General features: G+C 48.7%; 1 protein-coding gene across 1 annotated transcript; it reads right to left on the reverse strand.

Moving 5' to 3' along the window:
• Nucleotides 1-294: 294 nt before the first annotated feature.
• LOC122681137 (probable histone-lysine N-methyltransferase PRDM7) lies at nucleotides 295-23484 on the reverse strand. Its single transcript, XM_043882849.1, has 14 exons — nucleotides 23416-23484; nucleotides 22890-23013; nucleotides 22475-22582; nucleotides 18284-18333; nucleotides 16388-16544; nucleotides 15459-15560; nucleotides 14974-15245; nucleotides 13610-13677; nucleotides 12347-12540; nucleotides 9405-9911; nucleotides 8576-8644; nucleotides 6544-6623; nucleotides 5685-5868; nucleotides 295-386 (listed from the first exon to the last, which is right to left on the reverse strand). Exons 1-14 carry the CDS (start codon nucleotides 23482-23484, stop codon nucleotides 295-297), a joined length of 2076 nt encoding a protein of 691 aa, XP_043738784.1.
• Between the last annotated feature and the right edge of the window lie 736 nt (nucleotides 23485-24220).

The following is a 24220-nucleotide window of genomic DNA, read 5'->3' on the forward strand; positions in this document are numbered from 1 at the left end:
CTGAGATGGGGCCCCTTCCCTGCCCGTGGATGGGCGCACCTTGTCTGTGCCGTGGACACTGCTCTCTGCAGTTGTCTGCCTGTTCGGGTCTCTGCCTGACCCAAGGTCGGGAGTGTTCGTGGGTCGGTGTGTCCCCGCTGAGTCTAGCAATCCGCCAGGCCGAGTCCTGCTGGCCTGCATCGCGACACTGCCATTTACTGGTGACCCTGTAAATGGGTCACCACCCTGGAGCACCGCTGACAACATGTCCACTGGTCTCAGCTGGACCTCGCTGTTGGGCCGGGAGCCAGATGGTCAGTGCTGCTGGTGCCTGTGGGCATGGCTGCCATCACATGCCTTCTCCTTGGGGCTCAGCAGCTGAGGCATCAGGGCCTGTGCAGAACGCGCTGCAGACCGGCACAGGGGGCCAGCGCTGGGCCTCAGCCAGAGAGCAGAGGCACCGACGTGGGTCCTGCCCTCCATTAGGACACTTTCCGGCCTCCTGGGCTCTGTTTTGTCCGATCTTCGAGGAATGGGCGGAGCTGCTGCGCTCATCCTGGCCCACCCGCTCCAGAGCTGCCCTCACAGACCTCCCCTGCATTGGGGTCTGACCAGTACATTCCTGGTCCCAGCACCAAGCCAGGGCATCCCGGGGCCCCTCAGTTAAGGGGTCAGGGGAAGCAGAGCCGCTTTGTTTAGAGCTGGAGGGGGAGTCGTGTGGGTAGAGTTCTCATTTCCTCCAGCGACATTTGTGGCTTTCGGCGCCCAGGGCTCCTAGCCAGCCTGTGGGCCGCCGTGGGACCCCGTCTCCTGTCGGCCCCTCTTCTGACTGGTTGGTCCATGTTCTAACTGCTCGGGAGTTGGTGCTCCTGGGTTGAGTGTCTGTTGTAATTGGCTAGTGTCTGTTTTTTTGTGTGTTTTTTTTATCAGTATTTTTTTTTTTTTGAAGTATAGCTGGTTTACAATGTGTTAATTTCTGCTGCATAGCTCAGAGATACACTTATACACACATATACATTCTTTTTATAAATATTCTTTTATAGTTCATCATTGGATACTGAATATGGTTCTCTGCTATGCAGCAGGGCCTTGTTTTTCCATTCTACTTACAAAAGCTACATCTGCTAACCCCAGCCTCCCACTCTGGCCCACCACCGCCCCCTCCTCCTCAGAGAGCACCAGTCTGTTCCCTCTGTGCCTGAGTCCATTTCTGTTTCATGTGTGTGTGCTCAGGCGCTCAGTTGTGTCTGACTCTTTGCGACCCCATGGACTGTAGCCCACCAGGCTCTTCTGTCCATGGGATTCTCCAGGCAAGAATTCACCGCTGGGTGAGTGCAGGCTCGCGGTCACTCTGGTCTGTCACAGACCTCTCAGAGCCCATCCGCTGGGTGAATGCATGCTTCTGGAAACTCTGGCCTGCCACAGACCTCTCAGAGGCCATCATCTGGGTGAATACATGCTTGTGGTAACTCTGGTCTGTCACAGACCTATCAGAGACTGTCCGCTGGGTGAATACACGATTGTGGTCACTCTGGTCTGTCACAGACCTATCAGAGGCTGTCCACTGGGTGAGTGCAGGCTCATGGTTGCCTTAGTCTGTCACGGACCTCTCAGAAGCCATCTGCTGGGTGAATGTGGGCTCCTGGTCACTCTGGTGCACAGTCTCCGTGGGGATGTCGAGAGGCACCGTGTGGCTGCCCCAGCTGGGGGCCACTTATTGCACTCTTGCTGCCCCCAAGCTACGTCTGGAGAAGGCTAATCCCAATGAGAAGCTACTTTCAGACTTCAGCTCACATCCCAGGAACTAGTCTTCCAGCCTAAGCAGGTCACTTGGGGTTTCCTGTGTTAGTGCTCACAGCTCACATTTCCTAGAGGGTGGGCCGGATCTGGGGACACATGTCCTCTGCTGCTAAAAGTGACATTAGACTGTGTTCCCATGGATGGACCACAAGGCATGATGGGAGAACGTCTGCCCTACCTGCTTGGAGGCACTGTGCCCCCAGCCCCTGCCTTCTCCCCACTCAGGTATGGAATGTGGGAGAGCAGGAGGGGGAACCTCGGTCCCCAGTGAGACCCTCTCAGCAGAGCTGGGCCTGGGTCAGGCTTGGAGGGTGTGACCGAGAGTTTGCTGGACAGGACGGCACATTTAGAGGGCCTCCTGCAGTGCAGGTTTCAGGGCTAAATAGCAGCTAAGTGCAGACCATGGTGGCTGAGCTCACGGCTGTGGATCCTGCAGGCTGAACGCTGAGCCCTGAACGTTGGAAGGTTGTCTGGAGTCACAGGACATGCTTGCTCTCTGTGCTGAGATGATCTCAATGGGGACACAGGTTCCCCCTCCTACTCTCTAGAAGCTATCAAACTGAAGCCACTCCTCATGGTGAGCTCTGAGGAACCTCAGGAAAGAAAAGAATACCTGCTTTCCAGCAGCCATCAGACTGCAGCCACTCCCCCTGTGATCCCCGAGGAAACTCAGGAAGGAGAAGTCAGGGTGCTGCTCCCAGGTGGTAAGGTGTGTATCAAAGGGGATGATTTCAGTGAGATGGCTGGTGCATCTTCCCACACACAGAAAAGTGCTAAGTTCCTTAACTTTAGATGCTGCCCCCTGGTTCTGAAATCCTAAAAGATTTGTACTGAATAAAACAGCTCTCAACACCTGTATTATAATATTATTATGTCTATACATATGAAGTAGAGACTTTCCAAAGAACAACAAGAGACAAATCTCAACATTCAGCACACTGGCACCAGTGGTGGGCACTCCCCAAAAGATGCAACTAGTGGGGCAATTAGAACACTCATCACCCCTTTTCCCATAAGATTGTGGAATGGACGCTGACACTGGGAATTGTTACAGGGAAGAACAAAATCTGACTCCATGTCGAATGTTTTACTTTAACCTTTGCTTCCTGTTGGTCTGTTTGCTACAGGGATGCTGTCCATACATAATGGCCTGCCTCAGGAAACCCCGCCCCTCTGCCTCTGTCCAGGACCTGTTCACCTGTGGATGGCTAGAGGAGGGAGAAAGTAACACATCTCCTCCCGAGGCTGGCCATTCCAGGAGATATTTGCCAGATTAATGGCCTTTTTACTTTATTTCCTTACCTCCCAGCTCTGTGTTCTATAAAACACACTGGCATCCAGACCCTGACAAGATGGTTTCTTGGAGATATTAGTTTGCTATCTTCTCAATCTGCTGGCTTTCCAAGTAAAGTCATATTCTTTGCCTCAGCATCTTGGCTCTGATTAATCGGCCTGTTGTGAGGTGTGCAGAACAAGCTTGGACTTGGTAACAATCCCACATGCCTTGCAGTCAAAAAATCAAAACATAAAATGGAAGCAATATTGTAAGAGATTCAATAAAGACTCTGAAAATGGACCATATAAAAAGATCTGAAACCAAAAACCAAAAGGAACTCAGTGGTTGTCTGAAATATTTAGAAAGGAGTTAGTGCCCCTCTTGCCTGTACCCCCTGAAGCCACACTGGACAGTTAGGCCCTGTCCATTCAGGACACCCTCTCCAGACCCCGGTGGAGGTGCTCTGCCCTCAGTGCCCACCTGGGTCTCACGAGTAGAAGAGACACAGCCTGGGGGGTCTCCTCTCTGGTCCAGGGGAGCATCACACCAGCCACCCTGTCTCCCTGCCCATAATAAATAAGGAGGGTTGTCAGCACCTGGGTGAGTGGTGCTGTGGGCACCTGGACTGCCTCGTCCTTGTGAGATTTGGTGTTTAGACAACACAGAAGGAGGACCAGCCCTAAGAAGGATCCAGGGAGCAGTGAACCCCTCTTCACAGGGACCCTGTGAGACCCAAGACTCACTGCCCACCCTGCTCTGACTTTTGGGAACTGGCCTTTGTCATTCTCTGGGCAGGAGGTGGGAAGTACAACCCAGTCTCTCTTCCACCTCCTGAGACCCAGGTGGGCCCTGGGGGCAGCAGGACCTCCACCTGGGGTCCAGAGAGCGTGTCCTGAATGCACAGGGCCTAACCGTTCAGTGAGGCCATCCCTTGTCCACAGGGCACTGACCTGCTGCAGGGTCTTGGGTTCCCTGGCATTCAGCTCCCCCATCGCCAACCCCAGCTTGGTGTCTTGGGAGCCCCTCACTGGCGGGCACCCAGCAGGTGAAAGCTGCATGTCCAGCGAGAAGGAGGAGAAGCCGGTGGGGCAGGGGTCCAGCATGGAGTGTCCAAGGCCCCTCTGCTCTCCCAGGAACACCCAGCCCCGCCTGCCGTGGCCTTGCTCCTCTTCAGTATGTGTCTTTGTGGCTGATGTTGCCAAACACCTTCCTCTGGAAGAGAAGGCTCCATGACCGTGGAAGGGGTGGAGGTGAGGAGGTGCTGTAGCCCTAAACCCAGAGAGCTTCAGAACTAACTCCCCTGAGCCCTGAACGTACTGCCTGTTACATCTGTACCAACCAAGGCCAAGATCCAGGCAGATTCTCTGTGGAAACACTTTTCTGTCCAACAAGAGAGGACTTGTTAACCCACAGCTGAACCCCGAGACGTGGGACGTGCTGTAACTGTGGAGACTGCAGGGAAGGTGTTTGAGAGGCTTCTTCCCGGGCGGCTCCCCGAGGCCCCTGGAGTTACTGGGCCCAGAGGCGGAGCACTCGCGCTTCTCTCCTCACTGCAGGCCAGATGGTGCCCCCAACCACACAGCCCTGCTCCTCCGCCTCCCTGAGTTCAACAGAAACGCCCCAGTCACGAGGCCAAAGCGCAGTCTTCTTGGTGAGCAGAGCAGAGGCCGGTGGGAAGAGGGGTGGAGGCTGAAAGCCTCTTTGTAGAGGAAAAACACGGACGTGTGTTCCCGTGTGTGGTGGCCGGATGCTGCAGTAATTGATGCTCCCCACACATTTATGGGTGGATTTTAGTTTCTGTATTTTCTAAATTTCTTTTTTTTTTAAACAGCTGCATATTATGAGAAAATTTTTGCAATCAACCATGAACACTTGCAAAATAAGATCTTTTGTTTTTTCTTTTCCTAAAATGTCGCAGTTTTCTATGGTGACAGATGAACTGCCTCCTACTTTTAAGTATTCATTTAATTGGCTGCGCTGGGTCTTAGCTGTGGCATGCAGGGCCTTCAGTTGCAGCATGTGGGATCTAGTGCCCTGACCAGGGATTGAACGTGGCCCCCTTTGTTGGGAGCTCAGAGTCCTAGGCCCTGGATCAGCAGAGAATGCTGCGATCTCCTACTTAAAGCAAGGTTATTTATTTATTTTCGGCTTGTTGGGTCCTCGCTGCTGTGCGGGCTTGTCTCTGGCTGTCGGGCGTGGGGGCTGCTCTCTCGTTTCTGCGCTGAACTTCTCCCTGTGGCGGCTGCTCTGGTTGGGAAGCAGAGACTCTAGGCTCTTGGGCTGCAGTAGTTGTGAACGGACTTAGTTGCTCCACGGCACGTGGGGTCTTCCCAGATCAGGGATTGAACCCGTGTCTCCTGCATTGGCAGGTGGATTCTTAACCACAGCACCACCAAGGGAGTCATTCCCCTCCCCGCTTCCTGCCAACATCCCCCTTTAAAAAAAGACTATAAATAATCTGTTTAGTAAGTTTTCAGGAGTCTGAGCTCTGAGGTCAGCATCTGTGGTGTCATTCTCTCAGAGGCATCTTGGCTTCAGATACTGGCTGGGCTCATGAGTCCAGTAAGCAGGGCAGGTCTGGTGGCTGAAGACAGGCTTGGCCTCTAGAGCTCTGCCCTCACCGACTCACCCAGGGTCCCCGAGCCCCGGCAGCCAAGCAGAGCCGCCCACAGGTGGGGCTGGTACAGCCCTGGGGCCGCCGTGGTCAGGGTGGAGCGTGCGGCGGAGGCAGCTGGCTCTCCGTCCCATGACTGCTGGTGTCCTGTGTGCCCATGCAGGGCAGTCACGGTGTCAGGCGGGGCCTGGCCACTGTCCTGGGGACAGCATGGGACCTCAGAGAGCTCGCATCCCCACTCCCCATCTCCCAGCTCCGCTTCAGATCATGGCTTGTGGCTGCTGGCAGCTCCCTGGGCTGGGAGGCTGTGTAAAGCATCAACCCCCTTGCTCAAGGTCAGCTGAGACCCCCAGCTCTGGGGTCACACACCATCTGTGCCACCATCCAGGTCATCCCACTTCTGTGAGGGAGGGCCTGTGTGGGGCTGTGGGTGATGGGGGATTTGGGGGTGTTGTGGGCTGGCCCCAGGAGTCAGCTTTTTGAGGGGAGGGGAGCGGAGGGGAGGGGAGGGAGAAGGTTTGACCTGCTCAGCCTTCCAGGGGATTCCAGGCCCAGCTCTGCTGGGAGGTGCAGGTGAGAAGCCCCTGCAGGTTTCTGGATCCCCACCGTTTTTCAGTTGAAGCCCCTCTGCCTACACCACCCCTAACTCTCCCTCCCGTGGCCCCGGCCTGAAGCCACAGAAGATGGGGAGTTTACGTGGCTTCCCTTCCTGTAGGGAAACCAAGCCACAGACAAACGCGTTCCTTTAAGAAAGCATAGAAACCAGAAAATAATAGTGGGTGGTTATCACTGACGCGGTTCATGTAGAGACGCTTCACAAACCTGGCACATGGAGGGAACTGAGGGCCGTTGCCCCGAGTCCTGGACTTCGCACCCTCCGCCCGCCGCCCCGTGGCCCACTCTCCCCTTGGTGTCTTCTGGTGGCCGGGCGGACTTCAGCCTCTTGAACCCCTTCTGGAAAGACCAGGCCAGGGCAGAGGTCATTCACAGAGGGGAGGGTGTGGCCGACCTTAAGAACCCCATTGCCCCCACTCTGTGTCGGAGCTCGGTTCCGGGTCTAAGCAAGCGTGGCTTCCTGGTGCTGTCCCCACCCTCACTCACCCAGGGTGGGGGGGCTTTGTGTCCACTTTGTCCCCTTGTGCAGCCTGGTCACCCCAGGACCCGTGCTGTGTGTGCATCTGCTCTGCTCACAGTTCACCCCGGGGCCCATCAGACTTCACTCATGAAAGGGAAGTGTAAGGATGAAGTATTCCATGGTTAAGAATTTCAGGGTCGCGACAGAGTTGACCAGAGCGCACGGGCACAGGTACGAGGCCCATGCAGAGAGAAGCCGCGGTGTGGTCTTCAAGGACCCTCCGTGTGGGGGTAGGATGGGGGACGGTCAGGGATTTCATGCAAACGCGGCTCCAGGCTCTGTTCTCGGCCGGGGGACGAATGTGGGGACTGCCTCTCTGTGGACGGGCTCTGAGGCTGCCCAGCTCAGCAGGAACAGCAGCGGTTGGAAGGGAGGTCGCCCTCCCTTAGCACCCCTGACCTCACACCCCATCAGGGCATCCTAGTGCCTGAACGGCCCCTTCCTCGTCTAGCTCTGAAGACCTGGAAGGTGTGGGGGCTGGAGGACATGCAGAAAACAAATTCTGTAATGCAATTATCCTTCTATTAAAAAAATAAAAAATATTAAAGAAAAAAACACAAAAGACAGCAAAGGTGGGGCTTGCGTTCTCAGCTAGCCTCTGCCAGATTCCGCCTGTGCTTACGCATCAGACCAAAATGCTGGTGCTCCCACCTTGTATCACAGTGAGATTAGAGACACAGAGAAGTTGAGCATCTTGCCCCAGCTCACGCAGCTGCTGGGGGCAGGGCTGAGAACTGGACCCCTGTGGTCGCATCTGGAGTCCAGATGCTGTGATGACCCCGAGGGAGCGGCAGAGACCAGACGGACCATGCTGAGTCAGGCACGCGCGCTCACACACACACGTGCACGTGGCCTTCACCTTTGCGGCTACAGAAGTCAGAGGGAACCAGAGGGCCACCAGGAGAGGCCAAAGGAGAGTCGGGGTCTATAAGGAGGAGAGGCCCCACTTCCCAGGAGGCCAGGGAATTCCTTTCCCTGGTGAGTCTGACTCCACTGTGCATTCCTCTCCCTGGACCCAGGCTTGACTGTCCAGTGACCTAACTGATTTGGCTCCAGAATTATGCCTTCCCCGGGGTTCAGCTATAACTGGACCCCACTACTGTCAGTGATAAGGGGGGAATGAGTACATAGTCTGGGATTCAGATTTGTTTGGAGACAAAATTTATTAGAAAAGGAGACCTAAAATACCACGAAGGCAATTGGCATGAACATCTACAGAACACTTAAGAAACCCTCTGCTGTTTATCTACCTCCTCTCCTGTCACAAAAGTGGAAGGTCTATTTAACAAGTAATTCTGTGCTTATCACACTCTTTCTTTAAAATATTTATCATATATTTATTTATTCAGCTGTGCTGTGTCTTAGTTGCAGCCTGTGGGAGCTAGTTCCCCAATCAGGTATTGAACATGGGTCTCTGCATTAGAGTCTTGGCCACTGGACCACCTGGGAAGTCTCTCCTCATACTCCTGGGGACAGTAACGGGTCACAAGCCTCCTCTGAGGCCCCCTTAGAGCTGAGGCATGGGGTGGCTGCAGTGATCCTCCTGTGGCTAAGGTGTGGTTTGTTGGTCATGACTCACTCACACTCCCTACAAACATAGGGCTACTCCCCTGTGTGTGTCCTCTGGTGTCTGATGAGGATGGACTTCCAACTGAAGCTTCGCCCACACTCCCCGCAAACATAGGGCTTCTCCCCTGTGTGTGTCCTCTGGTGTCTGATGAGGACGGACTTCCGACTGAAGCTTCGCCCACACTCCCCGCAAACATAGGGCTTCTCCCCTGTGTGTGTCCTCTTGTGGGAGATGAGATGGGACTTCTGACTGAAGCTTCGCCCACACTCCCTGCAAACATGGGGCTTCTCCCCTGTGTGTGTCCTCTGGTGGGTGATGAGGAGGTACTTCCGACTGAAGCTTCGCCCACACTCCCTGCAAACGTAGGGCTTCTCCCCTGTGTGTGTCCTCTGGTGTGTGATGAGGTTGAAGTTCTTACTGAAGCTTTGCCCACACTCCCCACAAACATAGGGCTTCTCCCCTGTGTGTGTCCTCTGGTGTGTGATGAGGGCTGACTTCTGACGGAAGCTTCGCCCACACTCCCCACAAACATAGGGCTTCTCCCCTGTGTGTGTCCTCTGGTGGATGATGAAATCTGACTTCTGAATGAAGCTTCGCCCACACTCCCCACAAACATAGGGCTTCTCCCCTGTGTGTGTCCTCTGGTGGATGATGAGATGGGCCTTCTGACTGAATCTTCGCCCACACTCCCTGCAAACATGGGGCTTCTCCCCTGTGTGTGTCCTCTCATGTGAGATGAGATTTGACTTATCACTGAAGCTTCTCCCACAGTCCCTGCAAACATAGGGCTTTTCCCCTGTGTGTGTCCTCTGGTGTATGATGAGGACGGACTTCTGACTGAAGCTTCGCCCACACTCCCTGCAAACATAGGGCTTCTCCCCTGTGTGTGTCCTCTGGTGTCTGACGAGGACGGACTTCTGACTGAAGCTTCGCCCACACTCCCCGCAAACATAGGGCTTCTCCCCTGTGTGTGTCCTCTGGTGTGTGATGAGGTTGAAGTTCTTACTGAAGCTTCGTCCACACTCCCCACAAACATAGGGCTTCTCCCCTGTGTGTGTCCTCTCGTGTGTGCTGAGACTTGACCTGTCCTTGGAGCCTTGCCCACACTCTCCGTACTTGAACCTCATAATCCCTGAGACCCCTGCCCCCGTGAGCAATGTGCCTGTGTCCTCTGGATTCAGTTTCTGGCTTGTGCTGGGCTCGTCTTTCATTCTCTCATGCACCCCAGAACCCCCCATTTCTACTCTGGGTGAGTAGGCAGAGACCCTTGAAATCCTCTTCAGCCTTACGCTTTTAAGCAAAGGTTGGGGCCTGTCCTTGGCCTCCCGGCCCTCAGGTTTGTCGCTCGGGCTGTGTGGATCTGAATATCGCTGATTTTGATTGCCTGGGCAGGGATCCTCTGGTTGGAGGAGGTCTCTTTCAGATGGTCTCAGGAGGGTCTGAGAGGGGTGACTGCGTTGGGTGTGTTGGCTGAGGAATTTCTGACTGGAGAAGGCCAGAGAGCAGGAGGCACATGGGTGGATCTTGGGCTTCGGTTCTGCTGAAAGAGGAAGCTTTTGGTCAGGTAGCTGGTTTGCCATGGTCAGGCCCTCGCCAGTAATCATCTAAGTGTTGACAGTGCACGATTTGTCTCCCATCAAATGTCTTTACAGTCCACTTTTCCATTCCACTCTTATTCTCTACATCTACAGAAATCCAGGAAGCTTGTGTCAAGGGCCTTTTCTACATATCACCCAGATAGGGACCTTCCAGCAGCATCAGAGGCAGTGTCTCTCCTGATAGAGATGGATCGCAGGGACTTTCCCTGCGTGTAGTTATCTGAAAAGTTACGTCACAGTGGCCACAGGTATTTACCCTACTGAGAGATAAGACTTGATGACTTAGGTGGAATCTCCTGAGAGGCTTCCTGTGAGGGTAAAGGGTCTGTTAAGTTAGGGGTGCCTGGCCTGGAGCTCTCTGCATATGGGAGGCAGCACAGGGGGTGGTTAGAGCAGGTGAGTAAAGCTGAATTTGAGGCTCCTTGTTCAAAGAGCAGCCTTTGTGCCGATCTCTGCAGAAAGTGGGTTTGAGACTGGATGAGACCGAGTGGCCCAGGTCCCACTGACCACAGGTCTCTGGCTCCTGCTGCCCCAATTGGTTCACAAATTGCTCCTCTCTCAGTTTCCCATAGATCATAAAATAAAGGCATATCCTTTCTCAAGCCTCAGCAGTATTCATACCTCATTTATTTCATTCAGGCTTAGTCCACTTAGCATGCACTAGGAAGCCCTGTTTAAAAATACATCTCCAGCCAGATTCTTCACACCCTCAGTCCCAAGCATCTTAAGCCAGCCCACTCTCCCCTCATGTCTGGCAATGAACTGACCTCTGAGGGGACTCCCCGCTGCTGTCTCTTCCCAAAAGTGAACCAAAGCATCGTCTTAGCACAGAGAACATGCCGCTTGCAGCTGAAAGCCTCGCGGTTGTTCTGTGTCACCCAGGAAGGCCCCTGGGGCCTGCACGTGGACACAGGCCCCGAGGCTTCCGTGTCCCGCCCAGCCTCCTTCCTCTCCCTCTGTGCTTACTCCTGCGACCCCTGGCATGGCCTCTCTTCCCGGCCCTGGGTCTGAGGCACTGGCTGCTCCCCTGCCTGGAATCCTTTCCCGCAGGTGTTATCTCTGCAGAGACCCTGCCGCACCGTCCTGCACCACACCCCACCCTCTGCTCACGCTGACCCGAGGCACGCTCCCTGCGCTGGTTTTCCTCAGAGCACCAGCCCCTGTCTGGTATGAAGCCCCTGCTGCCCCAGGGCAGTGGTTCTGTCTGTTTCGGTGCGTGGAGCCCCGTCTGGCACAGAGTGTGAACTCACATGACAACAGACTGGAACAGTAACTGAATGCACATCACTGCACATGTGTGCACCCCAATGTTCATCGCAGCACTGTTTATAATAGCCAGGACATGGAAGCAGCCTAGATGCCCATCAGCAGACGAATGGATAAGGAAGCTGTGGTACATATACACCATGGAATGTTACTCAGCCATTAAAAAGAATTCATCTGAATCAGTTCTAATGAGACGGATGAAACTGGAGCCCATTATACAGAGTGAAGTAAGGCGGAAAGATAAAGGCCATTACAGTATACTAACACATATATATGGAATTTAGGAAGACGGTAATGATAACCCTATATGCAAAACAGAAAAAGAGTCAGATGTACAGAACAGACTTTTGGACTCTGTGGGAGAAGGCGAGGGTGGGATGTTTCAAGAGAACAGCATTGAGACATGTATATTATCTAGGGTGAAACAGATCACCAGCCCAGGCTGGATGCATGAGACAAGTGCTCAGGCCGGGTGCAATGGGAAGACCCAGAGGGATCTGGTTGAGAGGGAGGTGGGAAGGGGGATCGGGATGGGGAATACATGTAAATCCATGGCTAATTCATGTCAGTGTATGACAAAAACCACTATAATATTGTAAAGTAATTAGCCTCCAACTAATAAAAATAAATGAAATAAATAAATTAATTAATTAATTAAAAAAATACTGATGACTAAGGAATTCCACTTACTTTCTTTAAATTGGCAGATGTCATTCATAAATTTCCTAGTGTGACTCTTAAAATATCTTTGCCCTATAAATATTTTAAAATAAAATGTCTTTATTTTAGTTTAAAAAAAAATAATGGGAGAAATTAAGGAAGAAAGAGATAAAGGGCAGAGAGCTGGTAGGTGCTAGAAAACTTGCCTTTTGCTCCTAAGCCTTTCAGCAGAAGGAGATGTTACATATTATTTTGCATGAAATATTAAAAATTAGAACTAGCATTTTTAATATAAAAATTTTTCCTAACAATCATATGAAAAGAATCAAATACTGAGGCATTTTATTTGCAACTCAACTGACTTTGGACTGGATTGTCCTCTGCTTCTAAATCGGACCATGGAGGCTCCCAGGATGGGGTGGGGTGCTGGAAGAGGGGTGACACTCACCTCTCCTGGTCGCGAGCTCACTCTTCCCCCTGCTGTTCCGCTTGATGCCAAGGTCCTGACCATACTCGTCCCCGTACCAGACCAGCAGCTCACAGCCCGGCCTGACCACCTGGCAGGTTCGGTAGAAGATCTGCCCGTGATACTGGAAGGCCACCAGGTTCTGCTCCTCGTTGTCCCGGGCACAGTTCACATACCTGGGGGCGAGGCCGGGAACGGGAAAGAAACCTCAAGTGATGAGTGCCCTCCACTCTCCGACCATGCCCAGCTCCTTGCCTTCCACCCCCGAGGCCGCCCCTCATGTGGACCTTCTATTCACACCTTCAACCAGACTATGTGAATTCCCATGCCTTTCTCTCCTTACCTAATTAGCCATTTTCCGGAGCCCAGTTCCAGACTCGTCTCCACCTGGACTCTCCGTGAGGCTGGTGACCTCCAGCTCCTCTAAACTCTGAATTAAGTTCTCTTCCATCCACAGGACTTGGTGCTCCTTGGCTAACACGCAGCCCTCAGCACTCACCCCAGCCTGCCTTCTCTCCCGAGGCTTTCTCCCATCTCCCCACGTGTATCCAGTGTCCTATTCACTTGCCCACCCTCTCCCATGGACACTTGGAGAGAGCTCTGATATAGCTTGAGACACGGAACAGTAATTGTTTGTTCACTGTCTGCCTGCCCTGATGAAAGGAGAGGCCCTCAGAGAATGGCCCCACTCAGAGCCATCCTGCCCCCCATTCCTTCTGAGGCCTCAGGGCCCACTTCTCACTGGAACCAAGCCTGAGGAGGTTGTTGCCCACATAGAGTCAAGGTCTCCTGTATTAGGTTTTCCTGGCGCTGTGTAGTTACTCAAAGAGAAAAAAATAAGGTTACTGTTCCTAAAATCAATTGGCTAATGTCTGTATGCAGTATGTTCTCCAAAAGGACATGGGTTGTGTGATCTGCTTCAGTAACGAAGTGCACTGTCTAAACTGAAACATAAAGTGTGTGGTAAGTGTCCACTAAGTCAGTTAAAGTGTCCCTGGTGAATCTAGACTCCTCAAGTTGTTTTCAAGTCCACCAGTTTTGTTCAGCAGATAGACTTGTATCTTGACGGCACATGCCATATTTTTATTTCCCTCTTTCTAGTGTCTTTTGAAATGAAAGAACATGATATGGAGGGAAAAGAGGAAAGAATATGTGAAAGCTGTTGAGGGAGCCGGGTTGAGAAGGAAAGGGGCATGGGATGGAGGGAGTCTTGATGTCTACACACTGCAGCCTCACTGCACTCACCTCATCCAGTTGGCCCAAGACGTGTCCTTTCCATCCACATACTCGTAGCAGTTCCTCCCTTTGGTTATCTGAGTGTCAGAAAAAGAGTTACAAGATGTCTTTTTTTTTTTTTTTTTTAATCTGTAGGAAGCAATAGAAGAGCTATTTCCCTCTGTAGTCATTGATGCTTTTGAGCCTGCATGGATTCAACTGCCAGTTGGACCACACGGTAAGCCCTTACTCATCATTCCAAGTCTGAGTCTCTTGGTTCATTGAAGGCAAGGGCTCCACAAGGGAGGAGTCACTTCTGTGTGCCTGGACCACTGTGTTCACACCTCTCCTCTGACCTTTAGATACAGGTCCTGAGTGTCTGTGCACGGTGGTCCCACCTCTCCTCTGACGTTTAGATAGAGGTCCTGAGTGTCTGTACACTGTGTTCCCACCTCTCCTCTGACCTTTAGATAGAGGTCCTGAGTGTCTGTACACTGTGGTCCCACCTCTGCTCTGACCTTTGCGTAGAGGTTCTGAGTGTCTGTACACTGTGTTCCCACCTCTCCTCTGACCTTTGGATAGAAGTCCTCAGTGTCTGTGTACTGTGGTCCCACATCTCCTCTGATCTTTAGATAGAGGTCCTGTGTGTCTCTACACTGTGTTCCCACCTCTCCTCTGACCTTTAGATGGAGGTCCTGAGTGTCTCTACACTGTGTTCCCACCTCTCCTCTGACCTTTAGATAGAGGTCCTGAGTGTCTGTACACTGTGGTCCCACCTCTCCTCTGACCTTTAGATAGAGATCCTGAGTGTCTGTACACTGTGGTCCCACCGCTAATCTGACCTTTAGATAGAGGTTCTGAGTGTCTGTACACTGTGTTCCCACCTCTCCTCTGACCTTTGGATAGAAGTCCTCAGTGTCTGTATACTGTGGTCCCGCATCTCCTCTGATCTTTAGATAGAGGTCCTGTGTGTCTGTACACTCTGGTCCCACATCTGCACTGACCTTTAAATAGAGGTCCTGTGTGTCTGTACACTGTGTTCCCACCTCTCCTCTGACCTTTAGATAGAAGTCCTGTGAGTGTGTACCAAGGTGTTCCCATCTCTCTTCTGACCTTTAGATGGAAGTCCGGAGTGTCTGTACACTGTGTTCCCACCTCTCCTCTGACCTTTAGATGGAACTCCTGTGTGTCTGTACACTGTGCTCCCACCTCTCCTCTGACCTTTAAATGGAAGTCCTGTGTTCACGCCCAGGGCACACAGTACACAGGGCTGACTGTGTCATTGCCATCCATGTTATCACCATCTGCGTCCTCGCATGTAATCATGAAGTACCCCCCCACCACCACACACAAGCGGTTAGAGGCCAGAGGACAAGGAAACGGGTGCTTCTCACCTGCCAGGCGTATCCACTCTTGGCGGCCTCTTCATTGTCTGTGATCTTGCCCTCATAGGGGCCAAAGTGCAGGCCCAGCGGCAGATCGGATGCCTCGTTCCACACTCCAAGCCCAGCGTCAGGGATGCCCGACAGTCTGATGCTTAACCCAGGGGGCAGAGTGAGGGCTGAGCGATTGGCATGCCCCCTTTCCACTGCACAGTCCTTTACAAAGGTTGGGGGCCCATGGGCAGCACAGCTGTCGATGAAGAAGTTCTGACACTCCTCACAATCTGGAGGTGAGAACAGGGATGAGAGGAGGTATCGTGATGTTGCTGGTCGTAATGCCCTTCAGAAAGAACTGGGGCATTCATGGCATTTGGCCTTGATCCTGCACCCCAAGTCATAGAGGAAGGGGATGGCTGGGGGACCAAATGGTGAGGTGAGGTTAGTGGACCAAGGCCTTGTAGCCCCTTCTCCGTGAGTGGGCCAACAGGGTCACTCACAGAGGTAGTCGTCATCCTGGGGCTCGCTGACCTCTTGGTACACGTGGCCCTTTCTTTCTCGTAAACTGTACCTCTTCACTCCAGTCTCCTTTCTTCTGAGTTCTAAGATGGAGAACAGAAGCTAAGCAAGGCTGGCGGGGTCTGGGGAGTTAGTCCCTGTTTTATCAGAAAGTGTGAGATCTCCTACCTGTCCATCTATACACTTTGTTAAAACTTTCTTACATGTAGTTTTCAAACGTTTACTTTTGTAATTTTATGTTTTCATGTTACATTATTTATTTCTTGGCCACACTGCATGGCTTGTGGGATCATAGTTTCTTGACCAGGAATGGAACCCATACCGCCTGCAGTGGAAGCGGGGAGCCTTAAGCACTTCACCCCCAGGAAGTCCCTTCTCTATACTTTGTTTCTTCTCCCTTTAACTACTGGTTCAGGATACTGAGGCTCCACTGACCACAGATGCCCAGTTCAGTGATAGCATCCTGCACTTCCCGTTAGTAGGTTTAACTTCCCAACCTTCCTACTTAGGAAATAGTTCACCAACACATCTACTCAGAAAATATATGCTAAGGGCACATGACATGTAAGGCACTGAGCAGAGGTCTGGGCATAAACACTAACAAAGCACGGTTCCCATCATCAGAGATGGGTTTATTGAACTACTTGTAGGTGTCAGACTTTTGCATTTAATGTAAGGCTTTCAAGCACTATGAGTTATGTATCCTTATCTTCACTTTACAGATAGCAATCAGGACCTCAGAAAATGAATAAGATTTTCCCAAGGCCCCAGTGCTAACTTCATGTCTCAGATCAGTCCACCTTAAACCTCACCTACCCAAAGTCCATGCCACACACCTAGGCCATACTTATTAGTTTTTCTACAGGGATTAAAGAAACTAATTAGAGGAGCTCCCCAAATTTTCTCTTACCGACTTTTTGTCTGGGGTGCTGTCCAGGGGTCCTTGCTTTTCTGTGATGGGGCACTGGTTTCTGAGCCTGCTGGGAGCCACTTGTCTTGAGCGATTTTGCTGCTCCTGGCAATTCCTTCAAACTAGATTCCTTACTTAATGGTGCCCTGGTCATTCTCTTCCGTGTGAGTAAAAGACAACAGGCATTTCTTTAGTTCTTTAGGACTTTATGAAGTGTTTTCACATGCATGACTTTAGTTAATACTTTGACAATTCTTGGAAATACCTGATTTGGGGGGAGGGTCTGAACACTGGAGAGTAATAAAAGGACCTAGGTGGATAGTGAATCAAAACTAGAATTCATATCTTAAGGCTCTTCCCCTTCAACTTTCTGCATAAAAGTGAGAGCAAGGCAGGGAGAATAGCTGGAGGTCAGGGAAAGAAGAGGGTAAGGGCTCGTAGAGAGTTCCGGGGTTTCTATTAATTAGTGGCCCTTTGATGGATGAGGAAGTATGGAAAATTACAGAGGGGACAAAACACATCTGGAAAATAAGGTGACAAAGCAGTGAGATTAAGAAGAGAAAAGACGATCGGCAGAAACACATTTAGACAATAAAGAAAATGAGATGAAAGTTGCAGGTTGCCATGTCCTAGAGACAATATTTGGAATTAAAGTAGCTGGTCTCATCAGTTCTCCTTGAACAAGGCTGTATGACTAGCTGGTTCTCCTCAGTTTCCTGATCCATTAATTGGTATACAGGCTAATTCTTAATATTATAGTGGACATGAAGTTTAATAATCTTCAACAAATTGGTGTGTGAGCTATTTAATACAGTGAGAACGTGAGCGTACATCCCTGGTATCAATGTATTCCCTAAACTGCATCTATATTTGAAGTCTAGCTCACAGATACTATCTTCAGCATTCTTTGACCTTTCTACTCCTAGATGAATGCTTAAATGTGGAGTCACTCATTCACAAAACATTCAGGGGGCCCTCAGGGCTTTGAGCTGGGCCTGGACTTCTGAGAATGAATGGGTGTGGGCTAGCCTCCCAAAGCTCACAACACAGGGGCAGGCTAAACAAATGATTCCAAACAGGAGAGTTGCCTATTAGAGCTCAGAGGAGGAGCTGTTACTCCTCCTGCAAGAAGGAGCATTTGAAATGATGCCCAGATGGTGAGTTTCTACTCAAAAGTGGGTAATCTATGTGAAGTCCTTCTGTTATTTTCTTATTTGTTGCTTTTCAGTCATAAACCTGAGGCTTCTCAGGGTGGCGAGTCACTTCCTCTTATTGGAGTGGGAGGCTCTGAGGTAGGGATCCTGTCTCCTTCTTCATCTTGGACTGTCCACTCTACAAACTGCCCAGCATGTCCTTAAGCTTCCCTTAGTCAGATGTCTCAGCATATCTCTCCCTAGCACAGCACAAAAGAACTGAGGTTGAAAACATCTCTCAGATGAATGATATAAAGATGTATGAATAAGCTTCATAGAACTATGGAAGTTTTAATCAGTTTGTAAGGGGTTTAGAGAACGTGCATGGGTTTAGATTGCACTACCAGTGATACTGTGATCTCAGGCATATAATCAAATGTTTTTTACCTCATTTTTTGGATCTATAATGGTGATAGCTATATACCTACTTATAGGTACTGTAGGATTGATTTAAGGTTTAAGTAAGTTTATTCACATAAAATGCTTAACGTCTGAAATATTATGAAAATAATGTAACAACAGAACTGCCTACTACTGTTGTTGTCCTTACTAACTGTAAAGATGGTGATGATATCAGAAAGTGTGCTAAAGATCCAGGGCAGGAAGGCAGCCGTCTCCAGGATCTCTGTGTTTTCTCCTGTTCTCACCTGTGACTGAATCCATGAGGAGGATATTTTGGCAACAGGATTTGGGAAATACTCACCTTCTGGTGTTTACTGTGCTCCACTCTGAAGGGCATTGAAGAAGGTTTACCTAATAAATGATGAGAATCGGTGCTTTGGTTGGAAAATGTTTCCAAACTCTGGGTATTCTAGTTAAGGACACATAAATCTAAGCCAGAGAGTGACAAAGACAATGATTACCAAAGGAGGAATGGAAAATAATTCTGTATCATCAACTTCTATGGTTCCACTGGGAGCATTACATAATTTTTAAAATTAAAAAAAATATATAAAACTTCATCTGTTCCTCATCTGATGTTCATAAAGTATCTAATAAATTTACTAGTCTTTCATGACAAAAAATACTCAACACTGTAGAAATAGAAGGAAGTGACTGCAATGTAATAAAGGTCATATATTGAAAGTCTACCTCTAACATCATAGTCATCAGTGAAAAAGATCAAGAAAAAAAGCCAAGGATGCCTGTTATCAACATTTCTGTTCACCATAATATTAGAAGTCCTAGCCAGGGCTTTAGGTTAGAAATGGAAACAAAAGGCTTCCATTTGGAAAGAAAGAAGTAAAATTATGTCTGTTCACAGGGGCATGGTTTTATGTGCAGAAGAATCTTTAAATCCACACACACAAAATTCCTGCACAGAAAGTTGCATGGTACAAAATCAACATTCAGATGTCTTTCCATGCACGAAGAATGACCATTCCACAAAGGAAAATAAGAAAACAATCCTATTTATTTTTTATTTTTTTAAAACCACCATCAAGAGCTAAATTAAAAAAAAATATTTATTTTTATTTATTTGTTTGTGCCAGGTCTTTGTTGCAGCATGTGGGATCTAGTTCCCTGACTAGGAACTGAACCCAAGTTATCTGCATTGGGAGTGTGGAGTCTTAGCCACTGGATAAATAATCTTGTTTATAATAGCATTGAAAACAAGGAAGTAATTAGGAATAAACTTAAGGAGATGAAAGAATTATATGTTGAAAACTACAAATTTTTGCTGAAAGGAATCTGACATAAATAAATAGATAGATGTCTCATGTTTATGGATTTGGAGGCTTAATATTATTAAGCTGTTCATACTACCCAAAGCAATTTAAAGATTCAATGCAATTCCTATTAAAATCCCAATGGAATTTTTTTTCAGATATAGAAAATCCATCTAACAGTTAACACGGAATCTCAGAGCACCCCAAATAGGCAAAGCAATCTTAGAAAGAACAGCAAAGCTGGAGGCCTCTGATTTCAGAACATACTACAAAGGTACAGGAACCAAAAGAGTGTAGATTTGGCAAAACATTTATGCTTAGTCGCTGAGTCTTCTTGACTTTTTGTGACCTTTTGGACTGTAGCCCACCAGGCTCCTCTGTCCAGGGGATTTCTCAGGCAAGAATACTGGACAGGGTTGCCATTTCCTTCTCCAGGGGATCTTCTTAACCCGTGGAGTGAACCCGCATCTCCTGTGTCTCCTGCACTGAAGGCAGATTCTTCACCTGCTGAGCCACTGAGGAAGCTGGCTGGCATAAAGACTGATATGTCAATCAATGGAACAGAATAGACAGCCAGAAATAAACTCTTGGATACATGGTCTAATGATCTTCATCTAGGGTGTCAAGATAGTGGGGAAAGTTTAATCCCTGTAATGAATGGTGCTGGGGAAACAAAATATCCATATGCAAAATAATGAACATCTTACATCTTGAAGAAAAATCAATTCAGAATGGATGAAAGACCTAAATGCAAGACTTGATAAGACTCTTAGAAGAAAACAAGGGTGAAGCTTCACGACACTGAATCAGCAATGATTTCTTAGATATGGTACTAAGTGCACAAGTATTAGTAACAAAGTAAAAGTAGACAAATGAGATTAATCTTAAAACCTTGTGCATCAAAGGACACTGAACAGAGTTGAAAAGGCCACCTATAGGATGGTAGAAAATATTTGTAAAATATGCATCTGATAAGGGGTTACTAAGCATACACTAGTATGATGGCTACCTACAAGCCAGGAAGAGAACCTGATTGACCATGATGGCACCTTGATATCAAATTCATTCTCCAGCATTGTAAGAAAACAAATTTCTGTGGTTTAAGGAATGCAGTCTGTTTTGTTATGGCAGTCTGAGATGACTAACAGTGAGAAAAGGAATTGAATAGACATTTCTCCAGAGAAAATACACAAATGGCCAACAAACATATGAAAAGATGCTCAATATTACTAATCAATAGGGAAATACAAAGTGAAACCTTCTGTGATGGGCAATATGTATAAGAAGACAATAGCAAGCTTGGTAAGGATATGGAGAAATTGGAACCCTTATACACTATTGTTGGCAATGTAAAAAGTTGCAAGCTTTCTAGAAAACAGTATGGAGTTTCCACAGAAAGTTAGAACTGCTGTATGATCTAGCAATCCCACTCAAAAGTGTATTTCCATAAAGAATTGAAAGCAAGATATTGACTAAATAGTGGGCACATGTACGGTCACTGCCGCATTATTCCCAATGGGCAAGATGTGTAAGCAATCTAAATGTTCATTGGTGGATAAAAGATAAAGATTATATATAAGATATATGTTATAGCTCTTATATCCACATGCACACAATGGAATGTTTTGAAGCCTTAAAAAAGAATTCTGTCACATGCTACATCATGGATGGGCCTTGATGATATTTTACTAAGTGAAATGAACCAATCAAAAAAGACAAATATTGCCAGATTCCACGTCTATGAGGTATCTAAATTAATCAAATCCATGGAAACAGAAAATAAAATCGTGGTTGCCAAGGGCTGTGAGGAGGAAGGATTGGAGAATTGTTACTCAGTGGGTTAGGGCTTCAGTCACGCAAGATGTAACATTTCTACAGATTTGTTGTACAGCAATGTGTATATATCCCCAGTGGCTCAGCGGTAAAAAATCCACCTGCAATGCAGGAGATGCAGCAGATGCAGGCCCAGTTCCTGTGTTGGGAAGATCACCTGGAGCAGGAGATGGCAACCCACTCCAGGATTCTTCCCTAGAGAATCCCATGGACAGAGGAGCCTGATGGGCTACAGTCTATGGGTACGCAGAGTCAGACATGACTGAGCCATTAGCACTATGGCCACTAATACTAACGTGCACATAGTTAGCAACAGTGTGCCATACACTCAGAAATTGTTAAAAAGGTAAATAAAGACGTGCAGGTGTATGGTGAACCGAGGCGTATGTATTCCCTATGAAGAATCTCTCCTTATGTCAAAACCTTTGCAGACAACCAAATGTTTGTTTTCATGTCCCTTTCACTAGTTTTAATAACCTAAGGGAAGAGAGGTTCTTCCCTGGTGCACAGTGGATGAGAATCTGCCTGCCAATGCAGAGGACACAGGTTCGATGGCTGGTCCAGGAAGATTCCACTTTGTGCGGGGCAGCTGAGCCTGTGTGTCACAAACTACAGAGCCTGCATGTGCTCTGCAGCGAGAAGACACTCACCGCAACCAGAGAAAGCCCATGGACAGCAATGAAGACCCAGTGCAGCCAAAACTAAATAAATAATTTTTAAAAATCTGGGAGAACAGAAATCCATAGATGGAGAATCATAGAACTATCTAAATTGTTTTCTCCAGTCTAGGCAGATTAACTCTTCTAAACTGTTTCAGCAGCAGAAGAGGAAGTGAGCTGCTCACTTCTATTTTATAATAAGTGTACTTCATTTTATTTACCTGATGCCATCTCTGGTCAGTGCAATGTGGGAAAGATCATGGAGAATAAATAGTTCTCTCAAACACTTTCCAGAATCAAAATAAAGAATTAGTTTAACCTTAGGGTAAGAAGATCATGGGTTTTGTTTTATATACATAACATAAATAATATATCTTGACATAATATGTTAATCATTTCCTCTTTGAAGAGATTTAATCCAATAACCAATGAGATTAGTATTAAATCTGTTTGGTGAATTTATTTCTAAGCTTTCTTTAACTGCCTTTCACTAAGAATGTTTAGCAAAAATAATTCTTTTTAAAAAGAATGATAAATTTTAACCATAAAACTTTTGAGAATTACACTGGAAAACCTATACATTCATCTTCATTCAGGCTAATGTCAATATTCAGCCACAACCACTTCAGAATGCTGAAAATTATGTTTTCCGTACTACTGGCGGAGATGTAGTTGAGACCTAAGCCCAGGCTGGTTTCACGAAGACACCTCCAAACCCTCCTGGACTCTCACCTTGCTGCCTTGGTGTCCATTCTTCATCAGAATCCTCAGGGTCATCTACCTGGGGTTTGATGACCTGCCTGCGGTGATGCATGAAATCCGGTTGAGTGGCTCTGAAACCTGGAAAGAAGCAAAATATTTGTTCTAAGAAGGAGAAACAAAGCATAGAAGCAATGGGAAGTGTCACAAAGTCAGGGAAATCTGTAGGATGGGCTGGGGGAATCTAGAATAAGGCAAGAGGTGAGTTCTGCACTGCAGGGTCAACCTCCCTCTGGTACAAAACTGTCAACATTTCCTCCAGGTTAGTCTCCACACAAAAGGGAATTGTGAGCAGATGAAGCCACCTAAGAGCAGGCCAAGTGAACACTGAGGGTGAAGACCTGCTTCATGTTTCCCAGGCTCACAGGAACCCAGCACTTCCTGTTACCTATAGCAATCAGCGCTTCGTAGTTCCTTTTCATATTCTTATATCGGATTTTTTCCCATTCTCCCATCTCTTCCCATTCTTCCTTGGAGAAGTATACGGAGATGTCTTTGAAAGCATCTTTGTCCTAAGGAAAATAATAGATTTCATCAGTGATTTACTAATCTAAGTCAGACCTTAGAGCTGAGCCTTCTCCTCCACCTTCTGTGCAGGGAGTAGCCTGAAGCTACTGGATGGTCTGTGAGACAGGGATGAAGACTTTCCTTCCCGACTGTGTCCTGTTTAACTGAACAAACTGAGCATTTTCCTAACTCTCCCTGGACACAGGGCAGTTGATGAAGCTAGTGTCCTGTTTTGTCCCACTCCACCCCCCCATCTCAGACAGGACCAGGCATTCCCATCCTGTGTATGGTCACAGGGAAGTTCACTCAGCTGCCCAGGCAAGCAGTCTGTGGTGCTTCAGGGACCAGCACCATGTCCTTCCTATAGAGCTGGCTTAGAGCCCAGCTTTGCCACCTCCAGTTCTCACCTTGGGCTTCCACACTGTTCTCCTGGCATCTCCCTCAGTGCTCTCCTCTGGAGACCTGTTCCGCCTCATGGCCATTGGAGTGCTCAAGGCCAAGGTGCCTGTGGAAGAAGAAGGTGCTGAGATAGCCCAGACCAGTGTCAAGAGCCTGGTGTGTCTTCCTTGGGTGGAGTGTCCAGGGCAGGAAGGTGAGGGGAAAGTCAGGGTGAGGGTATTCGTGGGATGGACGGATCCTGACTAGATATGACAGACCAGCCTAAAGTGAACTAGATTTGGTTTCTTTCGTTCCCCTACAATTCAGCCCCTCTGAGGGAAGGCACTGGGAGGGATGTGTCTGTGGGTGACGGAGGGATTCTTGAGGAGACCCGGAAACCCCTAACTGTTGGACTGGGGTCAGGCTGAAATCAGGGCTCTGTTCCAGTGCAGCAGAGGGAATGTTTCTCCAATAAGGGTTTTGAGGATCTCCTCCTGGAGACTCAGAAAAATCTGGGCATAACGTAGGTTCTACGTCTAAGGGACAAGTCACTAGGCTTGAGGAGATCTGGGTCCCAGTGGCTGAAGTAACTGGGGTCCTCAGACAGAGGGAACTCGGGATCTTTTGGCTGATGTAGAATGCGCAGGGTGAGGAAACTTGGGATCTGTGAAGCTGAGGAAATCGGGGATTTCTTATTAAGTGACTTTAAGTCTCCGACAGGCAGGACAGTTAGGGTCTTGAGGAGGAAGAGTTTTAAGAGCTCCCAGTCAGAGGGATTCAGGGTCTCCGAGGTTGAGGAAATTTGGTGTCTCTGCGGGTGGTATTTTTTAGGGT

Source organism: Cervus elaphus, chromosome 23, assembly GCF_910594005.1.
Source record: "Cervus elaphus chromosome 23, mCerEla1.1, whole genome shotgun sequence".
In the NCBI taxonomy this organism is placed as follows: Eukaryota; Metazoa; Chordata; class Mammalia; order Artiodactyla; family Cervidae; genus Cervus; species Cervus elaphus.